The following is a 25339-nucleotide window of genomic DNA, read 5'->3' as shown; positions in this document are numbered from 1 at the left end:
ACGAACAACGAACGAACGAACGAAACGAACGAACGAACGAACGAACGAACGAACGAACGAACGAACGAACGAACGAACGAACGAAACGAACGAACGAAAAAGAACGAACGAACGAACGAACGAACGAACGAACGAACGAACGAACGAACGAACGAACGAACGAACGAACGAACGAACGAACGAACGAACGAACGAAAACGAACGAACGAACGAAACGAACGAACGAACGAACGAACGAACGAACGAACGAACGAACGAACGAAGAAACGAACGAACGAACGAACGAACGAACGAACGAACGAACGAAGAACGAACGAACGAACAACGAACGAACGAACGAACGAACGAACGAACGAACGAACGAACGAACGACGAACGAACGAACGAACGAACGAACGAACGAACGAACGAACGAACGAACGAACGAACGAACGAACGAAAGAACGAACGAACGAACGAACGAACGAACGAACGAACGAACGAACGAACGAACGAAAACGAACGAACGAACGAACGAACGAACGAACGAAACGAACGAACGAACGAACGAACGAACGAACGAACGAAACGAACGAAACGAACGAACGAACGAACGAACGACGAACGAACGAACGAACGAACGAACGAACGAACGAACAAACGAACGAACGAACGAACGAACGAACGAACGAACGAACGAACGAACGAACGAAAACGAACGAACGAACGAACGAACGAACGAACGAACGAACAAACGAACGAACGAACGAACGAACGAACGAACGAACGAACGAACGAAAACGAACGAACGAACGAACGAACGAACGAACGAACGAACGAACGAACGAACGAAAGAAACGAAAGAACGAACGAACGAACGAACGAAGAACGAACGAAACGAACGAACGAAGAACGAACGAACGAACGAACGAAACGAAAACGAACGAAAACGAACGAAAAACGAACAAAACGAACGAACGACGAAAGAACGAACGAACGAACGAACGAACGAACAAAACAAACGAACGAACGAACGAAGAACGAACGAACGAACGAACGAACAAAACTAAACTAAACTAACAAACAAAAAAAACACAAACAAACAAAGAAACAAACAAACATAAAACAACCAAACTAACACATAACAAACTAAACTAACTAAACTACAACTAACTAAACTAACATAACTAACTAAACTAACAAAAACAAACGAAAACCTAACAACTAACTAACTAGTAACTCAACTAACGAACGAATCGAAAACCTACAACTAACTATAAACTAACTAACTAACTAACGAACACTAACTAACGAACTAACTAACTAACCGAAACAACTAACAACTAAAACTAACTAACTAACTAACTAACAACTAACTAACTAACTAAATCAAATAACTAACAACTAACTAACTTAACTAACTAATCTAACAACTAACGAACAAATGTTCGTTCCTTCTGTCATGCGCAGCTAATTCCATGAAACTTTCATCTTCACCTGGTCGGTTTCAGAACAATTACTCTTATGGCCATATTCAGTTATGGCTGTAAAATACAAACAAATTTGAAAAATTTTATAGGGGTTGGCCCATTTTACCATATAGTTCATAACGCCAAAATATATTGATCCTACACCCACCCACATAGCTAAATCCTCTTTCTCAGTGGGTTTAGCTATGTCTGCCCGTCTGTCTGTCTGTCTGTCTGCCCATCCGTGTGGTAGCAATTTTCAAGATAATCACATGAAATTTGCACACGTTCTTTTTTTGACCCAAGGACGAAGCCTTTTTTAAAATCGGTCCATTATTTCGTATAGCCCCATACAACCGTACCCTGAATAGGACCTTTGAACTCATAAATATGTTAAATGTTCTTCTATCACTCTAAAAATCGACAAAACTTAGTTTTATGTAAATCCTAATAATACTGCTGATTTTCGTAATGATCTAGCCTCATTTGACCCTATCTCCCATACTAAGTCCCCTTCAGAAAATAACTTGATTCAATTATAAACACTAATATGACGATGGTATTCTGCATATATAACTGATGTAGGCTTAAATTCCTCTACCAAAATATACAAGAATAGGACCATATTGACCCTCTACCCCATATAACACCTCTTTTAGAAAATGCTTTTTTTGTCAACAAATTGTTAAAATATTTCTGAATTAAGGTAAAAATGAAATTAAATAATTTATTATTAAAAAAAATAATCAAAATTTGTAAGTTATCGGCCATGCCCACCATAAATTATTACTTGTTATGAAATATAGATCACATTTTATGGTAATAACTGATGTAGGGTATCAAATGGTATGTTATGTCCGACTATACTTGTTCTAATATTTTGGCTATATTGATTACTTCAAATTACATCTTATCAATAATTTGTATGTGAATTAAAAGACAACTTGTATTGTAAGTTTATTCTTTCTAGACTATACAAGTAAACATCTCACTTTGAAATTACTTTCATTTCAACCCAATAAAACCACAAGTCACGATCTTTCATTTGAAAAAAAAAACTCAAAACTGGCTCTTTGTCTTTTACCACCCACCGGTCATAAGTAGAGATATAACGAAACGAAACCCCGAAAATAATTGTAAGACTGGTTTAACCACAGGTCATAATGGTTACGAACATCAAAAATTACAAAAACAAAAAAAATTTTATTATTTCATTTCAGCCTTCAGTCATAGATAAAAACTGGAAAAACTAATAAACTTAAAAAAATGCAGTTGTTAACTCTACAACGATCTTCTTCGTACAGAGTTTTCCCAACAACTATTAACACAATCAGCAATAAGCACGTATGCACCCAAACACAGTGCTAAGTGTAAGTGAGTGAGTGAAGGCATGAAAGCAAAAGTGATAGTGGTGGGTATGTAGCAGAGTCTTGGCCGGCCAAGACCACAGTCATTAACATCATCAATATTAAACATTCATCGCTCGTTCGTCTTATGAGTAAATAATGTTGTGCGTGTGAATTTTAAAGATCAACTGAGAGCGACTTAAAGTAACTCTCAATCTCTTTCTCTGTCTTGTAAACCCTAATTAAACCGGTTTTAGTATTATGTCTATAAGAGTATGAGAAGTCCCCATAATCATGTATTGGTATTTAGGTAAACAATTTTTTTTTTTTGGCCAAAACAAATATGTTGGTAATTGATGTTGTTGTTGTTGTTGATCGTTGATGATGCAAATGAAAGCGAAATTGTTTTGTTTATTTTTATGGCTTTTTCGTGTGATATTGTTGTTGCTGAAGAGAAAAAAGAATGTGTTAAAGAGCGTTTTATAGCAAGAGTGTGGTGAGTGGAGTGAGTGAGTGGGTTTGTTTTCTTCGTAAAATGATTTTTTAACTTGACCATAACTAAAGCAAATGAATTTAAACAAAATGTTGTGTAAGGTTATTGCTGCTGATGTTCAAGATGATGACGATGATGTTGATGGGTTTTGAATTCCAAGCAATTTGATTGTGGGGAATAACGAAGAGACTTGATTAAAATATATATTTACTGTTATGGGAATAGTAACTTTGTACATTTATATGTAGGTCTCATATTTAACTTTATGCGATGTCTGTAGAACTTGTATGTTAATAATTTGCTTAATGATTTATGATGTTTGGAATTGGAGGTTTATGAGGAGTTAAATCAATTATGCATCAATTTCTATAGAGTTTAATAAATACATTGATTATTATACCATCCTCCATAATTAGAGATGACAGAGGATATATATAAGTTTGTGCTTTCGTGTGTATGAAATTATGAAACGATTTAGCTATGTCCGTCCGTCCGTCCGTCTGTCTGTCTGTCTGTCTGTCTGTCTGTCTGTCTGTCTGTCTGTCTGTCTGTCTGTCTGTCTGTCTGTCTGTCTGTCTTTCTGTCTGTCTAAAACACGCTCCCATTAAAACTAAGCAAAAGAAATCAATCAAATTCACCCAATATATTCCCTGTTGTCCTAATCAGTTTGGTATTGAAAATCAGCAAAATCGGTACACAACGTAAAAAGTAATGAGTATAAATTTTAGTCTACCTCGAAAAAAAATTTGGGTTTTTATTTAATTCTTGAGTAGTTTCTTATAGGCCCATAATTGATCATATCTTCCACATAATATGGAGACCCGATCGTTATGAATATCGGCAGTATTATTTAGGCACTTATAAAGATAAGTTTTGAAGATTTGTTCTTAAGATACTAGAACAGTTAACATAATTAAGAATTCAAAAGCCCCATTCGGGGTATACAGTTGTATGGGGTCTATGCGAAATAATGAACGGATTTGCACCATTTTCATAACTGAGTCAAATGAAGACTATGGGCCAAATTTCATCAAATTATATTGAAAATTGTTGCGTGTAGCGTGCGCACAATGTTTACATGGACAAGCGGACAGACAGAGACAGACGGACGGACGTAGCTAAATCGACACACAAGCTAATTTTGGTATACTTTAAGGTGGGTATAGGACCAATATTTTTGGGTGTTACAAACATTGGCTCAAACGCATACTAGTGTAGGGTATAAAACAGGTACTAAACGCCAAATAAGTATGAAGAATGCATTTAACTATTGGAAGAAAAACGCTCAAAATATGTCACCAGAAATGAAAGCATGATGGAATATCTCGATGATTAACATTATAAAGGTATTTTCTTCAGACTATGAAAGGAATTTCATATACTATGTAAATATACGATTAAGCAGAGATGAATCTAAAACTCCTATTCGTCATCTTTATGAATCACTTCATATAAGACCTTGATTCCTTTGGTCTGGCCAATGATGACTCAAGTAGGCTGTCAGTGAGTCAATCAATAGATGATCAAGCAATCTACTACTTACTTTTCAATACTTTGTCTTCCACTTCTTATGATTAATGGATCCTAAACTATAACCAAGCATTAAGTGATTAAATAATCCCCAACTACCTAACATTTACCAGTAAAAGCATTGAAAATTTGCATTTTATTTAAAAAAAAAAATGTGTGTCTTTTTTAAAACAACAACAAACAGGTTGTTTACATTTCAAGTGTGTGAATATAAGGGGAGATCTGTGTTGAGCTCTTTTGCAATCGAAATTTTTAACACTCTCTAGGGAGTGGAAGCAAGATCATGGATAGACAGACAACAACATGCAAACGTACGTACTTGGGCAGATAAGTCACTGTCAGGGCATTACAATAAAAAAAAAAACACTTTCGGTTTTATTTGCATTATTTTCATGACTCGCACTCTTTTTTTGTAAGTGTGTGTGTGTGCACTTACTCTCTCCTGGCCAAAAAGCTGTGAAAAAAAGCCAACATCATGGCTAAAACAACTACAACAAACAGCAACTGTGTTAAACGAATTTTATATGTATTACATGTGCGATCTTCCGTTAGCCAGACGAAAAATAACTGAAATATACAATTTTTGGGCATTTTGTGGTTATAATAGTAACCGTTAACATCTTACAACCAGCATTTAATATTCACAAGTGGCAAGCAACGGGTCGTATACGAACGCCGGTTGTTTTTTTGGAAAAAAATTGTCGCGTCGGTTTTTTTTTTTTTTTTTCTTTAAAAAACCATTTATTTATTATCTAAGCAAAAGAAACTGAAGCTTGTTCAACAAGCTTCTTGCTTTTTTCTTTTTGAAACGAAAAATAACGACAAGTCAAATAAAAACTTGTCTTTTAACTAAAATATTAAAAAAAGTGAAAAAATACAAATAAAACTTATAAGTTTTTTTTTTGGTTTAGTTTTAAAACGAAAAACTCTGGCAATTGTTTTTGTGTATGTGTGTTCTACAAGTTAATAAGAAAATAAAACGAAAAATAAAATTTTCAAACATTCTTATATCCGTTTCCGTTTGTTTGTTATAAATTCTCGTCTTTTTTTCTCTGCTGTTTTAATGTTTGAAACTTAAAACCGGAAGTTGATACGCTAAAGCATCATCAGCAAACAAACGAATATTGTGAACAGTAGAATCCTTGTCGTCGTCATCATCATCAGCAACAGCAACATCGTCCTAGTCGTCGTCATTAATATTGTCATCAGCATAAATCCAACAAACCAACCAACCCGACAATCAACAACTTCAAGGATTAACAGTGTTTTGTGACTTTTTTCTCTTTTTATCCCGTAACAAATGGTAGGCATCCTCAACATTTTATATAAAAATTATAAAAAAAAAACAGGAATAATTGTTTTTTGTGTTCTGTGTTTCTAAAATATTTGTTTGACAAAGAGGTTTATATAAATCTGACAGTAGTGTTGTACCAGGCAAATAAAATGGGATTAAAGTATTGTGTCAAACTATTTAAAGGAGTTGAAAGAGAAAACTAAAAAAAAATCTCATAATTATACTAAAAAATTCCCAGGACTTAACAAATCTCATCCTTATGTGTGTGTGTGTGTTTTTTTTTTTGTCCAGAAAAAAAAACTTAATTATTTGCATATCATAAAGAAAACAATGAAAAATTTGTGAAAGAAAAAGTGTTTGTTTTTGTTGAAAATTAATGTGCACAAGATAAAGAAAATGTCGTCCTTTTTAAATGTATGCAAAATTATTTGCCTTAAGGAAAACTTATGAATAAAAATTAAGTAATTTAGTAAAAGTGAAGGTTGTTTAAAATGAGTGAAATTAGAAAAAACTGTTTGATATAATTTTAAACAAAACTTTAATCAGTTTCTAAGGACTGCTTTATGAAAAAAAGTTTCCTTTTGAGTACCAATGTATGACCGACCCAAAGATTAAAGGGTATTTAAACTTACAAAAGTTTCATTTTAATCACTACAACACATATTTGCTAGAGACAAGTGAAAAATTTGTTTTAAAATCTTTTGATTGTAACTATAGTGGGTAGGGTATTATGTGTTTAATACAATACCCACCTTAATACTATAACCACCTTAAAGTATACCGATTGACTCAGAATCACTTTCAGATTCGATTTATCGAAGGATGTCTGTCCGTCCGACCGTTCGTGTGTCCATATAAACGTTGTTATCAAAGTACAGGTCACAATTTGCAAAATAATTTGATAAAATTTGGCATATACGTTTCAAGGACGAAGCCTATTGAAAATTATTAAAATCGGTGCATTATTTCATCTAGCCCCCATACAACTGAATCCCCCGAAAAGGGCTGTTAAGCTCATAATTCTGTAAAATATAATTGCATCTCGATAAAAGGTGACACAATTATGTTTCATTTAAGCTTTGATGTCCTTTCTGAATTTCGAAATGATCGGACCTAATTTGACCCTAGACCCCATACAAAGTCCCCCTCAGAAAGTGACTTTAATATCCACAATTCACTTATTAACACCAATCACATTTAATATTCAGAACAGGTTAAGGGTATCATATGGTCGGCTTCGCCCCACTATAGGTACTTTCTTATTTGATTTTTATGCAAGACACTAAAATCTTTAAACAAATATTTTATCGAAAAGGTTCATTAATAGGTCACTTTATAAACTTTTATCAATTTGAAAATTGACATGAAACAATTCTTTTAAATATCACTTTTTGGCGCCATTTTTATAACTTAAATTATTATAATGAGGAAGATATTTGAGAAATATTGGTGCCTCTTCCACCTCAAAATCATTTTCTCAATCGATTATGAGACGTCCAGTTCAGCTGATCTGGCTATATGGGGCTTAAGTGGAAAAATGTGTCAATTTGGATCTATTGGACAGCCGGACAATAGATCATAATTTTTATCGAATAGGCAAATATTTCTGAGGATACTTCAGGGCCAATATTTGACCTCTCCACATTATAATAAGTATTAAAAGTTACATAACTCAGAAATATAAACAAACTTGTTGCAGTAGGCGTGGCACCTACCATATAAAGAAAATGTTGAAAAGTGTATGTGAGAAAATATAACGGCTAGAGTTCTCCAAAATTGCCCAAAATTGGGCAAACTTGCAATAGAGGGCGTGTCACCTAACTTATAAATTAAGAACAAAAATTCCTATATCTAGGAAACTATTAGAGGCTGAATCATAAAAGTTTGCATGGACACTACAGAAATCCGTATGAGCATTTTGGCGAACTTTCAATCCTCAAATGGTTGAACCTGCAGTAGTGGACGTATATAAAATTGAACATTCTACGTTCCTATAAAAGTTTCTTAAGTCGAATTTCATAACTGTACTAGTATATTTAAGCCAGTAGTACTTTATATGGAGGGTAGGGTCAATTATGGACCGATTCTCATACAATTTGTTAGATAGATTTTGGCTAGAAAGAAACTTACTTATGTCAAATTTAATCTATATATTTTCAAGCCATCTTTAACGCCCATTGTTAAAGTTATTTTCTGAAGGGGCCCTTACATGGGGGTTAGGGTCAATTATGAACCGGTTCTTATAAAATTTGGTGGAGCAATTTTTGCTTATATGAAACTTATTTATGTCGAATTTCATTGCTCTAATCATATTATTAAAGCAGTTCTGACTGTTAAAGCTGTATTTCGGGAGTCCACTTATGTGGGGACTATGCGAAAACGTGAACCAATATTGGCTATTTTCAATGCCAAGCAAACCTTACCTATAAAAAATATTTGTGGAAAATTTCAATCCTCTAGCTCTTTCCATTCGGACTCTATTGTGCTTTCAATAGACAGACAGACGGACGGATGGACAGACGGACGGAACATGGCTAGATCGTCTTAAAATTTATCAAGGACGCAGAATATATATATACTTTTGCAGGTCTATTACCAAGATAATTATTTAATTTATGAATTTTGCTAGACAATAACCCAACAAAGCTTTAATTAAATGTTTCTTCCAATAAAAATAATTTTTCCTTAATTTTCACAACAAACAAACAATCACTTCACAAAAACAAAACAAATCTTTAACTTGCAAACAACAGAAAAATAATATTTTTTAATCCTGTTTATTTATTTAATCATCTCCTTTTGTCTGCTTTTGTTTTGGTATATAAAACTTCAGCTTTTTATTGTGGGGAACCAAAAAAATCCCCCAACTCTACATTAATTAGATTCCTCTTTTTTTAAAGCATTAATATTCTATTGTTTGTCATTTTTTTGACGTTAATGTTTATTTTCTTTAGTCTTTTTGCTGTTTTTATCCGCTTTAATCCTTAACTGTTTCAGTTAAATTTGTATGCGAAAAAAAAAATATTTTGTATTTTCATTAAGGATAACGAATCCTTTAAGCATTTTACAGAGAGAACATAATAAAGAATTCATTTTAAATTTATAGAAAATTTTCTATGACTTTAGCTTTTTGGGGCCCTCTTTTTTGAGTACAATTTTGACAATTTAATACTTAACAAAATAGTATGCTTTCAAAAAGTACTTTAAACTATTACAATTCAGTTTTTTTGCATACTAATTAGCAGCATTAAAAATACTTTTATTACAATGCCTTTTTAAGTGGTATTTTTAAGCAATTACAAACTATTTTTATTTCAAAACTTTCTTTGGAAAAAAACATAAAATTTTGTTATAAAATCCTTTTATCGCTCTTTAAATCTACATTTGAAGTTATGATTTTAATTTTAGATAATCAATAGCACGTTCCTATTTTATAGGTTTTTTTAATGTTTAACGTTTTTTTCCATATGTTTTTAACTATTTCAAAAATTTCACTAAATCAAATAAAACTCAATTAGATAAATTAATAAACGTTAAACAAAGTTTACATTTACTTTGAAAAAATTAACGAAAAAAAGTCGTTAAAATGTAAACTGTTTAAATACATATTGGTTTTGATATTTGCAGCATGCTGTTTCGAAAGTGTATAAATTTTTACTAGGTAGACAAATTACTTTAAGTGTTTAGGGGTCAGTTTTTCAATGTTAGTTTAAAGATTATATAAGAAACAATTTGTTGCAGGAGATTTAGAAAAATGTTTCTGATAAATTATATTTGAGCGCAAATTTGAGATAAATTTTGTATTTGTAGAAAATTTATGAATAATTAGCGAATAAATTCTCTTTAAAAAATTTGCGAATTAATCGCAATTCCAAATAAATTTTAATTTTTAAATAATTAGGGATAGATTTTTCCATGTTTATAGAAAATTTGCCATCAATTCGCAAAAATGCTCTCTTTACTAAAAACTTGCAATTAAATCGCGAATAATCCTCTGTTTCCAAAAGTTTCCAACATTTCATGATAGCTTTTATCTCAAATGGAAAAAATTGCTATAAATTGTTGTCTGTTTAAATTTTATACAAACACTTTATATAATATTTGCAATCAATTCGCGATAAATCTTCTTATTGTAGATAATTCGAAATAATCTTCTATTCGCTATAACTTTTCTCTTTAGTGAAACTTTGCCGTAAAGCATTAGCCAATTATTGATTTATTTTTACAAACTTTGCGATTAATTCTTAATAAATCTTCTATTTTCAAATTATATATATTCAATATCTTCTTCTTTTTAAATGATGTATTTACGAGATAATTCGCAAAAAATTCGCGAATATTTCTCAATTTTCTTAATATTTCTCTTTTATAGAAAATTTGTGAATAATTCTTGATAAATTTTCTCTTTAAAAGAAATTTACAAGGAATATTAAATTTAAAGAAAATTTGTCACTAATTCGCGAACAATTCTAATTGAAAAAAATTTCAACAATTCGTCATAAATTTTCTTGTTAATGATAAATTGCTTTAAGTTGTTTGTTTATAGAAGATTTGCGATTAAATTTTATAGAAAAAGTTTATAGAATATTTGCGATCAATTCGCTATAAATCTTTTTATTGTAGATAATTTTCAATAATCTTCTATTCGTAAAACATTTGCCCATTTTTACAAAATTTGGATTAAATTCTTAATAAATCTTCTATTATTAGACAATTTTGAATAATTTTCTTTTTAAATGATGTATTTATGAAATAATTCTTATATATTCTTAATTACTCTTTTATAGAAAATTTGAGAACAATTCCTGATAAATTTTCTCTTTAAAAAAATTTACAAGGAATGTTTCAGTTAAAGAAAATTTGTCACTAATTCGCGAACAATTCTTTAAAAAAATTCAACAATTCGCCATAAATTTTCTTTTTAATGATAAATTTGCGTACAATTCGCGAACGATTCGCGATTAATTTTCTATTTAAAGAATATTTAAAATAATTTTATTATTGCAGTTAATTCATTTCCAGTTCCTTGTAGGAAATTTGCAATTAATTTCTTAAATTTTTTCTAACAAAAATTTGCAATAAATTTTCCGTTTATGAAAAGTTGACGATTCATTTGCGATAAATGTATAACTTACAGATATTATGAAATAATGTTCTACTTCTATTTACAATTAATTTGCAATTGATTTCCTATTCAATGACAATTTGGTATAGATTTTCTGTTGAAAATTGTCAAATCGCGAAAGAAAATTTACGATCGATTCGAGATAAATCTTCTATTAATGGAACATTTACAATAATATATTTCCATTTGTAATCAGTTCGCGATAGAGTTCACTTTAATACAAATTTTCCAAACATTTTCTGATTTTGAAATTTTTGATAAATTTTCTGTTTATGAACACATTACGATTTATTCGCGATAAATCTTTAATTTGAAGAATTTATGAAATAATGTTCTAGTTCTATTTATAAATAATTTGCGATTGATTTTCTTTTCAATGAAAAAGTGCTTTAGATTTTCTATTGATGAAATTGAAAAATTTTAATTAATTCGCGATAAATGTTCTCTTAATAGAAAGTTAAAATTCAAAATAAATCTTCTCTTTATAGAAAAGTTTGCGATAGAATTTTAATTTAATAAAAATTTGCTATACATTTTCTATATTTAGTAAATATTGCATTAAATTTTCAGTATATGAAAAATTCACGATAAATTCGCGATAATTCTTTAATTTAAAGAAAATTTTATTCAATGTTCTTATTCTATTTGAATTCAGTTAGCAATAGATATATTTAAAGAAAATTTTATTCAATGTTCTTATTCTATTTGAATTCAGTTAGCAATAGATATATTTGTTATTAAACATTTACTAAGTATTTTCTACGATAAATGATATGTTTATAAAAAGTTTACGATTCCTTCGCGATAATTCTTCAATTTGTAGAAATTTTAATTCTTTTTGCAAATAATTTGCTTTTAATTTTCTTCTTAATACAAATTTGCTTTATATTTCTGTTCCTGATAAATATTTTTCTCTAACCAATAAAAGCTCTCACGGATAAATGCAACATTATCTAGCCATAGCTATTAGAGAACTAATGACATGTTCATCAACATGTAGCTAATAGCAGCAACATGTACTTAAATATCAAAAAGTCTACTAACCACTTGAAATGAAAAAACTTTATCGCGAATGTTTAAAAGAACTTCCAGAATCAATTATTAACTAAATTAAATAGCCATCCCTAAAGCTATTTTAACTATTTGTGAATTTTTAACTCATTTTTAAAACTTTACTCTACCTTCTACAAGGACATTCTTTTTTATCCCTACTTTAATCCTTTGTTCTTAATTTATAGTTATTATTGTTTCTAATATCTCTAATAGCATTAATTAAAACAAAAATGTTTGCATACAAGAACAAAAAAAAAATTATTGTCATAAAATTTCTTTGCTTTTCTTCAAGCTTGTTTTCATAAGTTTGTTTAAAAAAAATATTCACTCTTTTTCCCAGAAAACACAAGAAAAATTTCTTAGCATAACTTTTTTATTTAATTTTTTTTCTTGTTATAAGAAGAAATTATTTTTCATTTACTGCAATTAGTGCAAAAATATGTGCTGCAAAACTTTACTGTTGCAAAAGTTCAAGCACTAACAACAATAATAAAAATAAGAGAAAAAAAAAACATTGTAGCAAAAACTATAACTAAAGGTTAGTAAAGAGTTTGAGGATAAAAAGGAAGTTAAGAAGGGGAAACAGAAACCTTCCGATGTGAAACAATATTTGCCGTTCTTTTTTATTGTTTTTGTTTTTTTTTTATTGCCTTAAGAAATAGTGCGTTTATGCCGCTGTTAAAAGTCTATGTGTATGTGTAAAAAAGTATCTATTTTACTAACTCATTGTAGTAGTTTACTTAACTACTTAGCACAGTATTTGCCAAGGATTACAAGGATAATGAATGTAGACGCATAATGTCTGTTTGTTATAATAAAATTATACAAAAACACACACATATACAGCGAATGGCGTAGTCTAGATATTGCAACAAGAACTTGATGACCTTAATATGTATTTATAAAAAAATATCATACACAGTTATCCGCTTTTCAATATAATTTCCTAGATAGTATAGGATTTCATTTAAAAGTTGTTTAAAGGGAAATATTTATAAAACGATTTCACTGCTAAAATGCTATTTGGATTATTTTCCTCTTAGGAACATTATTTTTTCTTTCTTTACTTTTCAAGGAAGTTTAATAACCTCTAGTTTAGTTCTAATTCAGTTCTAGTTCAGTTCTAATACAGTTCTAGTTCAGTTCTAGTTCAGTTCTAGTTCAGTTCTAGTTCAGTTCTAGTTCAGTTCTAGTTCAGTTCTAGTTCAGTTCTAGTTCAGTTCTAGTTCAGTTCTAGTTCAGTTCTAGTTCAGTTCTAGTTCAGTTCTAGTTCAGTTCTAGTTCAGTTCTAGTTCAGTTCTAGTTCAGTTCTAGTTCAGTTCTAGTTCAGTTCTAGTTCAGTTCTAGTTCTAGTTCTAGTTCTAGTTCAGTTCTAGTTCAGTTCTAGTTCAGTTCTAGTTCAGTTCTAGTTCAGTTCTAGTTCAGTTCTAGTTCAGTTCTAGTTCAGTTCTAGTTCAGTTCTAGTTCAGTTCTAGTTCAGTTCTAGTTCAGTTCTAGTTCAGTTCTAGTTCAGTTCTAGTTCAGTTCTAGTTCAGTTCTAGTTCAGTTCTAGTTCAGTTCTAGTTCAGTTCTAGTTCAGTTCTAGTTCAGTTCTAGTTCAGTTCTAGTTCAGTTCTAGTTCAGTTCTAGTTCAGTTCTAGTTCAGTTCTAGTTCAGTTCTAGTTCAGTTCTAGTTCAGTTCTAGTTCAGTTCTAGTTCAGTTCTAGTTCAGTTCTAGTTCAGTTCTAGTTCAGTTCTAGTTCAGTTCTAGTTCAGTTCTAGTTCAGTTCTAGTTCAGTTCTAGTTCAGTTCTAGTTCAGTTCTAGTTCAGTTCTAGTTCAGTTCTAGTTCAGTTCTAGTTCAGTTCTAGTTCAGTTCTAGTTCATTTGGAGGGTTCATTAAGTCCCATAAACACTATTGGACTCAAGGCATATATCATCGGCAAAGTCAAGATCCTCAAATATTCTTTGCGGTACGTGAGGCTTACAGATGGTAATGGAGAGTCTGGTTTTGCTCCTGCGTTTTCGTGAAAAATCACTGTTATAAAAGTAAATCCACTTTGGAAATAATTTCATGTGATAATTATTTTCTTAATTTCATTTGAACAATTGAAATTTCTCTAAAAATAACCAATAAAATAAAATAAAGAAAAAGATTGCAAAATTTTTTGTGGCAAAAGCACCAGCATTATCAGCATCATATGATGACATAAAAAGTGAAATTGATTTTTTTTCAAAAACACCAAAAATAAATAAAATATTTTTAACAGCATTTCGGGCAAAAATATACACCCAATTATCTTAAAGTAACTAGACGTACATGTACGAAACTTATTGTGTATTTTAATTTTATTTTTTCAATAATTAACAAATAAGATGTACATACATAATATAAACGTACACAACGCGCCCTAAAAGAAAGTTAACAAACTGAAAAAAAAAAAAATTATTTTATGGAAGAAAAAAACCAACAAACAATCAAGTAAACAAAACAAGTGTTGTTGCTAGCAAAGTACACCACTTGTAGTACTACACTGCCTCCGCCTGCGATGCCTTGGTTTTCAGCTGAGGTTTATCAATGAAAGTCAGTTAAAAAACTGCCTACATGCATAAATTATTTAGTACAAACTTTTTATTTTACTCCACTATTCACCCTCTTTTATGTTAAAAAAATATTCGTAAATATTTTGTGAAAGAAATTACGAAAAAAAAGAAATGTTTTATTTAAATATTGATTCAAGAAATTTTTAATAAGATGTTAATTGATTTTGAAATAGTTTTAAAAAGTTGTTATTTTTTTAATATTGTTGTTATTGAAAGTTAATGCTGAAAGACGTTTTAATAAAACTGACGAAATTAATATGGGGTGTAGTAATCAAATATTATGATGATTGGGCTTATTAGTTAACGGTTTTTAAAGAAAACATGTTTAGCAACATGTTGCTGTTAATAACAGTCAACAGTTGTGTAATATACATAATAAATTGGGGAATAAAACAGGAATTTAAATTTGTTACCCTTAATTAAGCTTGACATGCTTTTGTAATATTTGTTAAGATAAACAAATTTCACTTTTAATTTTTATCATAATATTCACTTACATAAGCTTTAATTTTTATAAAATATTTTTGTTTTAAAATATATTTGTTTAACTATTTTCTCTTTCTTTTTAATTGCAGGTATGTAAACTTCTAGTGTAAATACTTATATTAAACAAAAAGTAAGTAAGCTAACGAAATGGAAAATAATTTATGTACAGAAAGATAATTTTCTCGAAAATTCCTTTTCTATTAAAGAAGAATTTTCTCCAGAATTCTTTTTTAAAAAAATATTCTCGAGTATTCTTTTTCTATAAAAAGAGAATTTTCTAGAGTATTATTTTTCTATAAAAAGAGAATTTTCTAGAGAATTCTTTTTCTATAAAAATAAAATATTCTCGAGAATTTTTTTCTATAAAAAGAGAATATTCTCGAGATTTTTTCGATAAAAATAGAATATTCTAGAATTAGAATTCTTTTTCTATAAAAAGAGAATATTCTCGGGAATTGGTTTTCTATAAAAACACAATTTTCTCGAGAATTCTTTTTCTATAAAAAGAAGAAAATTTTCTATAAAAATAAATTTTTCTCGGAAAATTTTCTATAAAAATAAATTTTTCTCGGAAAATTTTCTATAAAAATAAATTTTTCTCGGATAATTTTCCATAAAAATATATTTTTCTCGAAAAATTTTATATAAAAATAAATTTTTCTCGGAAAATTTTATATAAAAATAAATTTTTCTCGGAAAATTTTATATAAAAAGAAATTTTTATGTGAAAATTTTCTATATAAAGAAGATTTTCTCGAAAATTTTCTATATAAAGAAGATTTTCTCGAAAATTTTCTATAAAAAGAAGATTTTCTCGAAAATTTTCTATAAAAAGAAGATTTTTTCGAAAATTTTCTATAAAAAGAAGATTTTCTCGAAAATTTTCTATAAAAAGAAGATTTTCTCGAAAATTTTCTATAAAAAGAAGATTTTCTCGAAAATTTTCTATAAAAAGAAGGTTTTCTCGAAAATTTTCTATAAAAAGAAGATTTTCTCGAACATTTTCTATAAAAAGAAGATTTTCTCGAAAATTTTCTATAAAAAGAAGATTTTCTCGAAAATTTTCTATAAAAAGAAGATTTTCTCGAAAATTTTCTATAAAAAGAAGATTTTCTCGAAAATTTTCTATAAAAAGAAGATTTTCTCGAAACTTTTCTAGAAAAAGAAGATTTTCTCGAAACTTTTCTAGAAAAAGAAGATTTTCTCGAAAATTTTCTATATTTTCTCGGAAAATTTTATATAAAAATAAATTTTTCTCGGAAAATTTTATATAAAAATAAATTTTTCTCGGAAAATTTTATATAAAAATAAATTTTTCTCGGAAAATTTTATATAAAAAGAAATTTTTATGTGAAAATTTTCTATATAAAGAAGATTTTCTCGAAAATTTTCTAGAAAAAGAAGATTTTCTCGAAAATTTTCTATAAAAAGAAGATTTTTTCGAAACTTTTCTAGAAAAAGAAGATTTTCTCGAAAATTTTCTATAAAAAGAAGATTTTCTCGAAAATTTTCTATAAAAAAAAGATTTTCTCGAAAATTTTCTATAAAAAGAAGGTTTTCTCGAAAATTTTCTATAAAAAGAAGATTTTCTCGAACATTTTCTATAAAAAGAAGATTTTCTCGAAAATTTTCTATAAAAAGAAGATTTTCTCGAACATTTTCTATAAAAAGAAGATTTTCTCGAAAATTTTCTATAAAAAGAAGATTTTCTCGAAAATTTTCTATAAAAAGAAGATTTTCTCGAAAATTTTCTATAAAAAGAAGATTTTCTCGAAACTTTTCTATAAAAAGAAGATTTTCTCGAAAATTTTCTATAAAAAGAAGATTTTCTCGAAACTTTTCTAGAAAAAGAAGATTTTCTCGAAACTTTTCTATAAAAAGAAGATTTTCTCGAAAATTTTCTATAAAAAGAAGATTTTCTCGAAACTTTTCTAGAAAAAGAAGATTTTCTCGAAACTTTTCTAGAAAAAGAAGATTTTCTCGAAACTTTTCTAGAAAAAGAAGATTTTCTCGAAACTTTTCTAGAAAAAGAAGATTTTCTCGAAAATTTTCTATAAAAAGAAGATTTTCTCGAAAATTTTCTATAAAAAGAAGATTTTCTCGAAAATTTTCTATAAAAAGAAGATTTTCTCGAAAATTTTCTATAAAAAGAAGATTTTCTCGAAAATTTTCTATAAAAAGAAGATTTTCTCGAAAATTTTCTATAAAAAGAAGATTTTCTCGAAAATTTTCTATAAAAAGAAGATTTTCTCGAAAATTTTCTATAAAAAGAAGATTTTCTCGAAAATTTTCTATAAAAGAAGATTTTCTCGAAAATTTTCTATAAAAAGAAGATTTTCTCGAAAATTTTCTATAAAAGAAGATTTTCTCGAAAATTTTCTATAAAAGAAGGTTTTCTCGAAAATTTTCTATAAAAAGAAGATTTTCTCGAAAATTTTCTATAAAAAGAAGATTTTCTCGAAAATTTTCTATAAAAGAAGATTTTCTCGAAAATTTTCTATAAAAAGAAGATTTTCTCTGAAAATTTTCTATAAAAACAAGATTTTCTCGGAAAATTGTCTATAAAAAGAGAATTTTCTCGTTTTTTTCTATAAAAAAAAAAGATTTTTTCGAAAAATTTCTATAAAAAAGAGGATTTTTTTCGTAAAATGTTCTATAAAAAGAGGATTTTTTCGTAAAATTTTCTATAAAAAGAAGATTTTCTCGGAAAATTTCTATAAGAAGAAGATTTTCTCGGAAACTTTTCTATAAAAAGAAGATTTTCTAGGAAATTTTTCTATAAAAAGAAGATTTTCTCCAAAATTTTCTATAAAAAGAAGATTTTCTCAAAAATTTTCTATAAAGAAGTGGATTTTCTCGTAAAATTTTCTATAAAAAGAAGATTTTTTGGGAAATTTTTCTATAAACGAAGACTTTTTGGGAAAATTTTCTATAAAATGAAGATTTTTTGGGACATTTTTCTATAAAAGAATATTTTCTCGGAAACTTTTCTATAAAAACAAGATTTTCTCGGAAATTTTTCTATAAAAAGGAGATTTTTTGGGAAAATTTTTTTTCTATAAAAAAAGATTTTCTCGCAAACTTTTTTTTCTATAAAAAGAAGTTTTTCTCGAAAAATTTTCTATAAGAAAAGGATTTTCTCGGAAATTTTCCTAGATAGGACCAATGGGTTCTATCCTTTATACGGTATTTCCAGTTTAGCTTCCGGTTCCTTTGGCCTATGGTTCTTCTAAATAGGACCGAATATCAATGGGCTCTATCCTCTTCATTCAGCTCTCTTAGTTGATCTCGGTTCAAATTCTCCTCTACTCACCAGTATACTTGAATTGAAGCCCTTAGAAGTATTGCAGTATCAAGTTTTGAGGACTTAAACCTTTTCCCTAATAGTAATATCGAACAGTTCACAGAAAGCTCTATTTATTACTTAACACAAAGCCAGCAATATTGTTGTTAAGTCATAATTATGCCATCATTATTTTCAACACATTAGTTATTTCTGTTAATTTAAAACGTCATATGGAAACTCCTTGAAGTTGTATCGGACAAATTCCCAACCTTAAATTTGTTTCTCAAGAAAATTGTTAAAGTAAAAGTGAAATCAATTAAATGTTTATTTCTTAAGCTTTAGTAAAAATATATATTACGTTAAACCAGCAAACAGCCTTATGAAATTTCTTTTCCTGACCATCTTTTTTTAATCCAAAAAAAAAGCAACAACTTATTTCAACAAAATGTGGCTAACAAACAAAATTACCAGTTCAATTCAACAGGTTACATAATATTTACAAAAAAAAAAACGTTTTTTTAGCTTTTTCAATAACTTGAATTGCACAAAAACTTTTTGAAGAAAAAAAAAATAAAGAAATATAAACAAAAATTTCAGAAAAAAAGTATCGTATAACCCATACAAAATCTACATAAGAAAGAAGAAAAAAATCAATAAAAATAAACTTGAAGAAAAAAGTCCAAATAATCGAAGAAATAAAAGATGATACATAAACCATTGAAAACACCTTTAACCACAATTGTTGTTTGTAATACAGACCCAAAGTCGCCAAAAGCAATTTATGGTTTTAGTCAGTTTTTTGAAGCATTATTATTTCATACAAAGTGTTTAACAAAAAAAAAAGTATTTTTTGAAGAAAAAAGAATGCGGTAATAAACTGAAGTTGAGACTAAAGACACTGAATAAATGAAAGGAAAAGCAGAAGATTTTAAACCAAAAAAACACACTCAGCGGTATAATAAATTTTATACATTTTGCACCCAAGTTACAATTTATTCCCGACACTCTTCAGTCGTAAAATGTGTTGTTGCAAAACTTAGTGTAGCAACAAATCTTCACTCTACTTGGGCCACTGAGAAGAGTCACTACCATAAGTTGCTGTTGGTTGTCTTTGGTAACATCTCGTGTACATGATTGTCTACCAGCTAGTGGAAATGACTGGTTTTCTTGCTGAACGTTAAGCAATATTCATACACCAACCAAACTGCCAGAGTCTCAAGTCCATACCGCAACATCCACACAGCCAGACAGCAACAAAACTTTTACTTTCAATATACTTAATTTTTAGTTATTTTCTGTCACATTTTTTTTTTCTTTTTTGCTTTATTTTAAGATGAGTTTGTATGTCTCTTTTAATATTCAGTCTTTTTTTGTGTGGCTGCAGCAGCTTCTTCTTTGCTTTTGTCATTGTCGCCGCTTTTTACAAAAAAAAAAAAGTTATTTTTATTTTTTAACATTTTTTACCTTTATGTAGGTTAAAAGTAATTTAATATTGTATATATTTTTATCACCTTCTTTTCAGTTAATATTTTCTATAACTTGCTTTCTTTCATAAAAAATAAAAGTTCAAAATTCCTTTAATATTCACACAGGTGAAATTAACTTAAATTGAGTTTTTGATTACTTTTATGGCCTGACATTGTTCGCTGAGTAATGTTTGGAGAGGTTTCAACAATTGCAATATTTCTTTTAAAGAAAATTAATAATTTTAAAGTAAATGAGTTGGGTATACAAATGTTTATATACATTGAAGAGCAATATTTCTAAAAAGAGAAAAAAACATTCGATTTTCGAATCTGAGCAAACCTAGTTCAGTCTAGTTCAGTTCTAGTCAGTTCTAGTTCAGTTCTAGTTCAGTTCTAGTTCAGTTCTAGTTCAGTTCTAGTTCAAGTTCTAGTTCACTTCTAGTTCAGTTCTAGTTCAGTTCTAGTTCAGTTCTAGTTCATTTCTAGTTCAGTTCTAGTTCAGTTCTAGTTCAGTTCTAGTTCAGTTCTAGTTCAGTTCTAGTTCAGTTCTAGTTCAGTTCTAGTTCAGTTCTAGTTCAGTTCTAGTTCAGTTCTAGTTCAGTTCTAGTTCAGTTCTAGTTCAGTTCTAGTTCAGTTCTAGTTCAGTTCTAGTTCAGTTCTAGTTCAGTTCTAGTTCAGTTCTAGTTCAGTTCTAGTTCAGTTCTAGTTCAGTTCTAGTTCAGTTCTAGTTCAGTTCTAGTTCAGTTCTAGTTCAGTTCTAGTTCAGTTCTAGTTCAGTTCTAGTTCAGTTCTAGTTCAGTTCTAGTTCAGTTCTAGTTCAGTTCTAGTTCAGTTCTATTTCAGTTCTAGTTCAGTTCTAGTTCAGTTCTAGTTCAGTTCTAGTTCAGTTCTAGTTCAGTTCTAGTTCAGTTCTAGTTCAGTTCTAGTTCAGTTCTAGTTCAGTTCTAGTTCAGTTCTAGTTCAGTTCTAGTTCAGTTCTAGTTCAGTTCTAGTTCAGTTCTAGTTCAGTTCTAGTTCAGTTCTAGTAGTTCAGTTCTAGTTCAGTTCTAGTTCAGTTCTATTTCAGTTCTAGTTCAGTTCTAGTTCAGTTCTAGTTCAGTTCTATTCAGTTCTAGTTCAGTTCTAGTTCAGTTCTAGTTCAGTTCTAGTTCAGTTCTAGTTCAGTTCTAGTTCAGTTCTAGTTCAGTTCTAGTTCAGTTCTAGTTCAGTTCTAGTTCAGTTCTAGTTCAGTTCTAGTTCAGTTCTAGTTCAGTTCTAGTTCAGTTCTAGTTCAGTTCTAGTTCAGTTCTAGTTCAGTTCTAGTTCAGTTCTAGTTCAGTTCTAGTAAGTAAATGAGTTTGGGTATACAAATGTTTATATACATTGAAGAGCAACATTTTCTAAAAAGAGAAAAAAAATTCGATTTTCGTTCTGGTTCAGTTCTAGTTCAGTTCTAGTTCAGTTCTAGTTCAGTTCTAGTTCAGTTCTAGTTCAGTTCTAGTTCAGTTCTAGTTCAGTTCTAGTTCAGTTCTAGTTCAGTTCTAGTTCAGTTCTAGTTCAGTTCTAGTTCAGTTCTAGTTCAGTTCTAGTTCAGTTCTAGTTCAGTTCTAGTTCAGTTCTAGTTCAGTTCTAGTTCAGTTCTAGTTCAGTTCTAGTTCAGTTCTAGTTCTAGTTCAGTTCTAGTTCAGTTCTAGTTCAGTTCTAGTTCAGTTCTAGTTCAGTTCTAGTTCAGTTCTAGTTCAGTTTAGTTCAGTTGTTGTTCAATTGTAGTTCAATTGTAGTTCAATTGTAGTTCAGTTCATTTCTAGTTCCTAGAAGTGCCTGAAAGCCCTTTTTAAAGCGACCTTGTCTACCATCTTACCCTAGAAATATCACTTTCCACAATCAATACTCATTAACACCAATATTTTTTCCACTCTCACTAAATGTTAAACAACCTAAAGCAAATAAAAAAAGTTATAACAAACTGTTAAGGACTTTGAGGTTCATTAATAAAACATCAACTAATTGAAAAGGGTTTTTACTTTAATTTCTACTCGTTTCGCATTTTATTTATATTCTAAGAAGAAAATGAAAACAGAAATTAATTTGAAAGTTGATATGATATTCGCAAAAAAATGTGGCAAATAATAACACGTAGACAATTAAATAAAAGGCAAATAAAATTTTATAACAATTTAGGCAAGAGTGAAGAGTAGGCCTTTAAATAGTGTTAAAATAATTTATGTTTAAAAGAGGACTAGAAACACGTAGAAATTAAAAAATTTAAGGTTTGAGAAAAAATTCTCATAATTTGAAGTAGGCTTAGGAATTCCTGGGAAATAATTACTTTATCTTATAGAGATTTGAACTGATACTGATGCCCTTAAAACAAAACATACATCTTTGTCATCATATATGATCCCATGTGTATCTAATTTCGGTTCTTTTTTTCAAATTTCTTACATCAAAACATCTCATTCATTTCAATCAAATATTTTAATCCTCTTAAACCAATTGAAAACAAAAATTACTTGATTTTTGCAAACAAATCTTGGAAAACAATCAATAAATTTTAATTTTATTGTTTTTTTTTTTTTTCTTCAACGTCCCTAAACCAATATCCATTTATTTCATTTTAAAGTAATAAATTTTAATTTTGTGTGTGTGTTTCCAAGAAACTCTAGAATCCACAAATGACAAGAGGAAAAGAAATAAAACCAACGACAACAAATTGTAGAAAATACAGTCTAATAAAAGAGCAATAAATTCAATTACAAATTTAACAATTTTTTTGAAGACATTTTTTCTTTAGTCTTTAACACCATTTCATGACTCTGTGAAATTTATAACACAAGCCAAGAAAAAAAGTGGTTTAACTAGCCGGCTGGCTGGCTAACTGTCTTAAGAGCAATAATATGTGTACATGCCACAATGGGGCGGAATTGAACATAATTAAAAAACAACTAAACATTTAAAAATTATCCACTGCAGCATGTTATCTTGCTACATCTAGTCTGCAGGGACTATGAACCAATGGCCAGAAGGACTGATTTTCTTGCACCGGTTATTCTGAGGGGTACTGAACAAGAACTGAACTAGAACTAGAAATGAACTAGAAATGAACTAGAAATGAACTAGAACTGAACTAGAACTGAACTAGAACTAAACTAGAACTAGTACTGAACTAGAACTGAACTAGAACTGAACTAGAACTGAACTAGAACTGAAATAGAACTGAACTAGAACTGAACTAGAACTGAACTAGAACTGAACTAGAACTGAACTAGAACTGAACTAGAACTGAACTAGAACTGAACTAGAACTGAACTAGAACTGAACTAGAACTGAACTAGAACTGAACTAGAACTGAACTAGAACTGAACTAGAACTGAACTAGAACTGAACTAGAACTGAACTAGAACTGAACTAGAACTGAACTAGAACTGAGCTAGAACTGAACTAGAACTGAACTAGAACTGAACTAGAACTGAACTAGAACTGAACTAGAACTGAACTAGAACTGAACTAGAACTGAACTAGAACTGAACTAGAACTGAACTAGAACTGAACTAGAACTGAACTAGAACTGAACTAGAACTGAACTAGAACTGAACTAGAACTGAACTAGAACTGAACTAGAACTGAACTAGAACTGAACTAGAACTGAACTAGAACTGAACTAGAACTGAACTAGAACTGAACTAGAACTGAACTAGAACTGAACTAGAACTGAACTAGAACTAACTAGAACTAGAACTAGAACTAAATAGAACTAAACTAGAACTAAACTAGAACTGAATTAAATCAGTCGTCAAAAAAATTATTAAGTTATTTCCAGAAAATTGTATCTCTAAACCATTGTGCATTTAGTTTAAATGGAAACGCAATGACTTTTTTTGTTGGCCATTTCAGTTAACAAGATTTTGACATTGAATTGTAGACAAAATTGTAAAAAATAAAATAAGTAATAGAAGTAAACAAGACTGACTATAAAATACACAAAAAATGAATTTTTCATGAGTGCCACCACAAAACCGCATAGAAACCAGAAAAAGACCAAAATGTAAATGTTGCTTGTTCATAATATCATAAGTGTGGCAAGTAACAGCAGACAGACAACAGCATTTCAGCATGCTGCACAAATAAAAAACACACATATTTAAAATGTCTTGAAATGAATTGATTTGGTTTTTATTAACACTTTTATAATTTTTCTATATCAATGATACTACTGGTATGACTTGATTTCTGTTTTTTTACTTTATCCAGCTTATTGGCTTTTAACTAATAAACCTGGCCTAAAAACATTAAGGCGTGTGTCTTACTCACAAGCTACTGTTTAATTTGTAATATAGGCGTTTGTTTTATTATAACACTTCTCCGTATTTGCTATAATTTTTTTTTTTGTTGTTGCTTCTTTTTAATAAAGATAAATTTCCATAAAATTATATAATGATGAGGAAAAATAAATAAAATGTTAAATAATTTGTAAATAAAAGAAGACATTAAATTATGAAAGCTATTTTTTGGGAGGAAAACATTACAGCATAATTACTGGAAAATTGTTTTTATTACTGACATTGGCCAGTTTTGTAGATAATTATGTCATAATTAAATTTTGAAAATGTAATATATTTAAATTTCTTTATATAAATGGACGTGAATTAGTTGTCTGGAGGTGTATTTTAGGTGTTTAAGGTTAATGCTTACTTCTATGGAATCAACTGAATTGAATGAAGAGTTACCTTTGATGGTCTGACCAGATATCAGCAGATCTTAGTAGATAGAATGCTTCCGTCTAACTATTTTCTCGAATATTTTCTATAAAAAAAATTTTCTCGAAAATTTTCTTAAAAAGAAGATTTTGTCAAAAATCTTCTATAAAAAAAGATCTTCTCGGAAAATTTTCTATAAAAAGACGATTTTCTCGGAAAATGTTTTATAAAACGTAGATTTCCTCAGAAATTTGCCTATAAAAGGAGAATTTTCTGGAAAATTTTCTATAAAAACAGAATTTTCACGAAAAATTTCCTATAAAAACAGAAATTTCTCGGAAAATTTCCTATAAAAAGAGAATTTTCTCGGAAAATTTTCTATAAAAAGTGAATTTTCTCGGAAAATTTTCTATAAAAAGTAAATTTTCTCGCAAAAAATTTTGTATAAAAAAAGAATTTTCATGAAAAATTTTCTATAAAGAGAATTTTCTCAGAAAATTTTCTATAAAAAGTGAATTTTCTCGGAAAATTTTCTATAAAAAGTGAATTTTCCC

The 25339-nt window shown here is 29.2% G+C and overlaps 1 protein-coding gene across 1 annotated transcript in view; it reads left to right on the top strand.

Annotated features, from left to right (window-relative positions):
* The first annotated feature begins 5504 nt into the window (after positions 1-5504).
* LOC119610365 (trithorax group protein osa) overlaps positions 5505-25339 on the top strand; it is a 39500-nt gene continuing 19665 nt past the window's right edge. The window contains exon 1 of the mRNA XM_037965536.1: positions 5505-6120. Within this exon, the coding sequence (XP_037821464.1) occupies positions 6118-6120 (3 nt within the window). The 5' untranslated portion in view covers positions 5505-6117. The remainder of the gene's footprint in view (positions 6121-25339) is intronic.

This window comes from Lucilia sericata, unplaced genomic scaffold (genome assembly GCF_015586225.1).
Source record: "Lucilia sericata isolate MDLA Ls3-8-SP2 unplaced genomic scaffold, ASM1558622v1 Contig001170F_arrow, whole genome shotgun sequence".
Classification (NCBI taxonomy): Eukaryota; Metazoa; Arthropoda; class Insecta; order Diptera; family Calliphoridae; genus Lucilia; species Lucilia sericata.
This window is presented reverse-complemented; position numbering and strand designations above follow the sequence as displayed.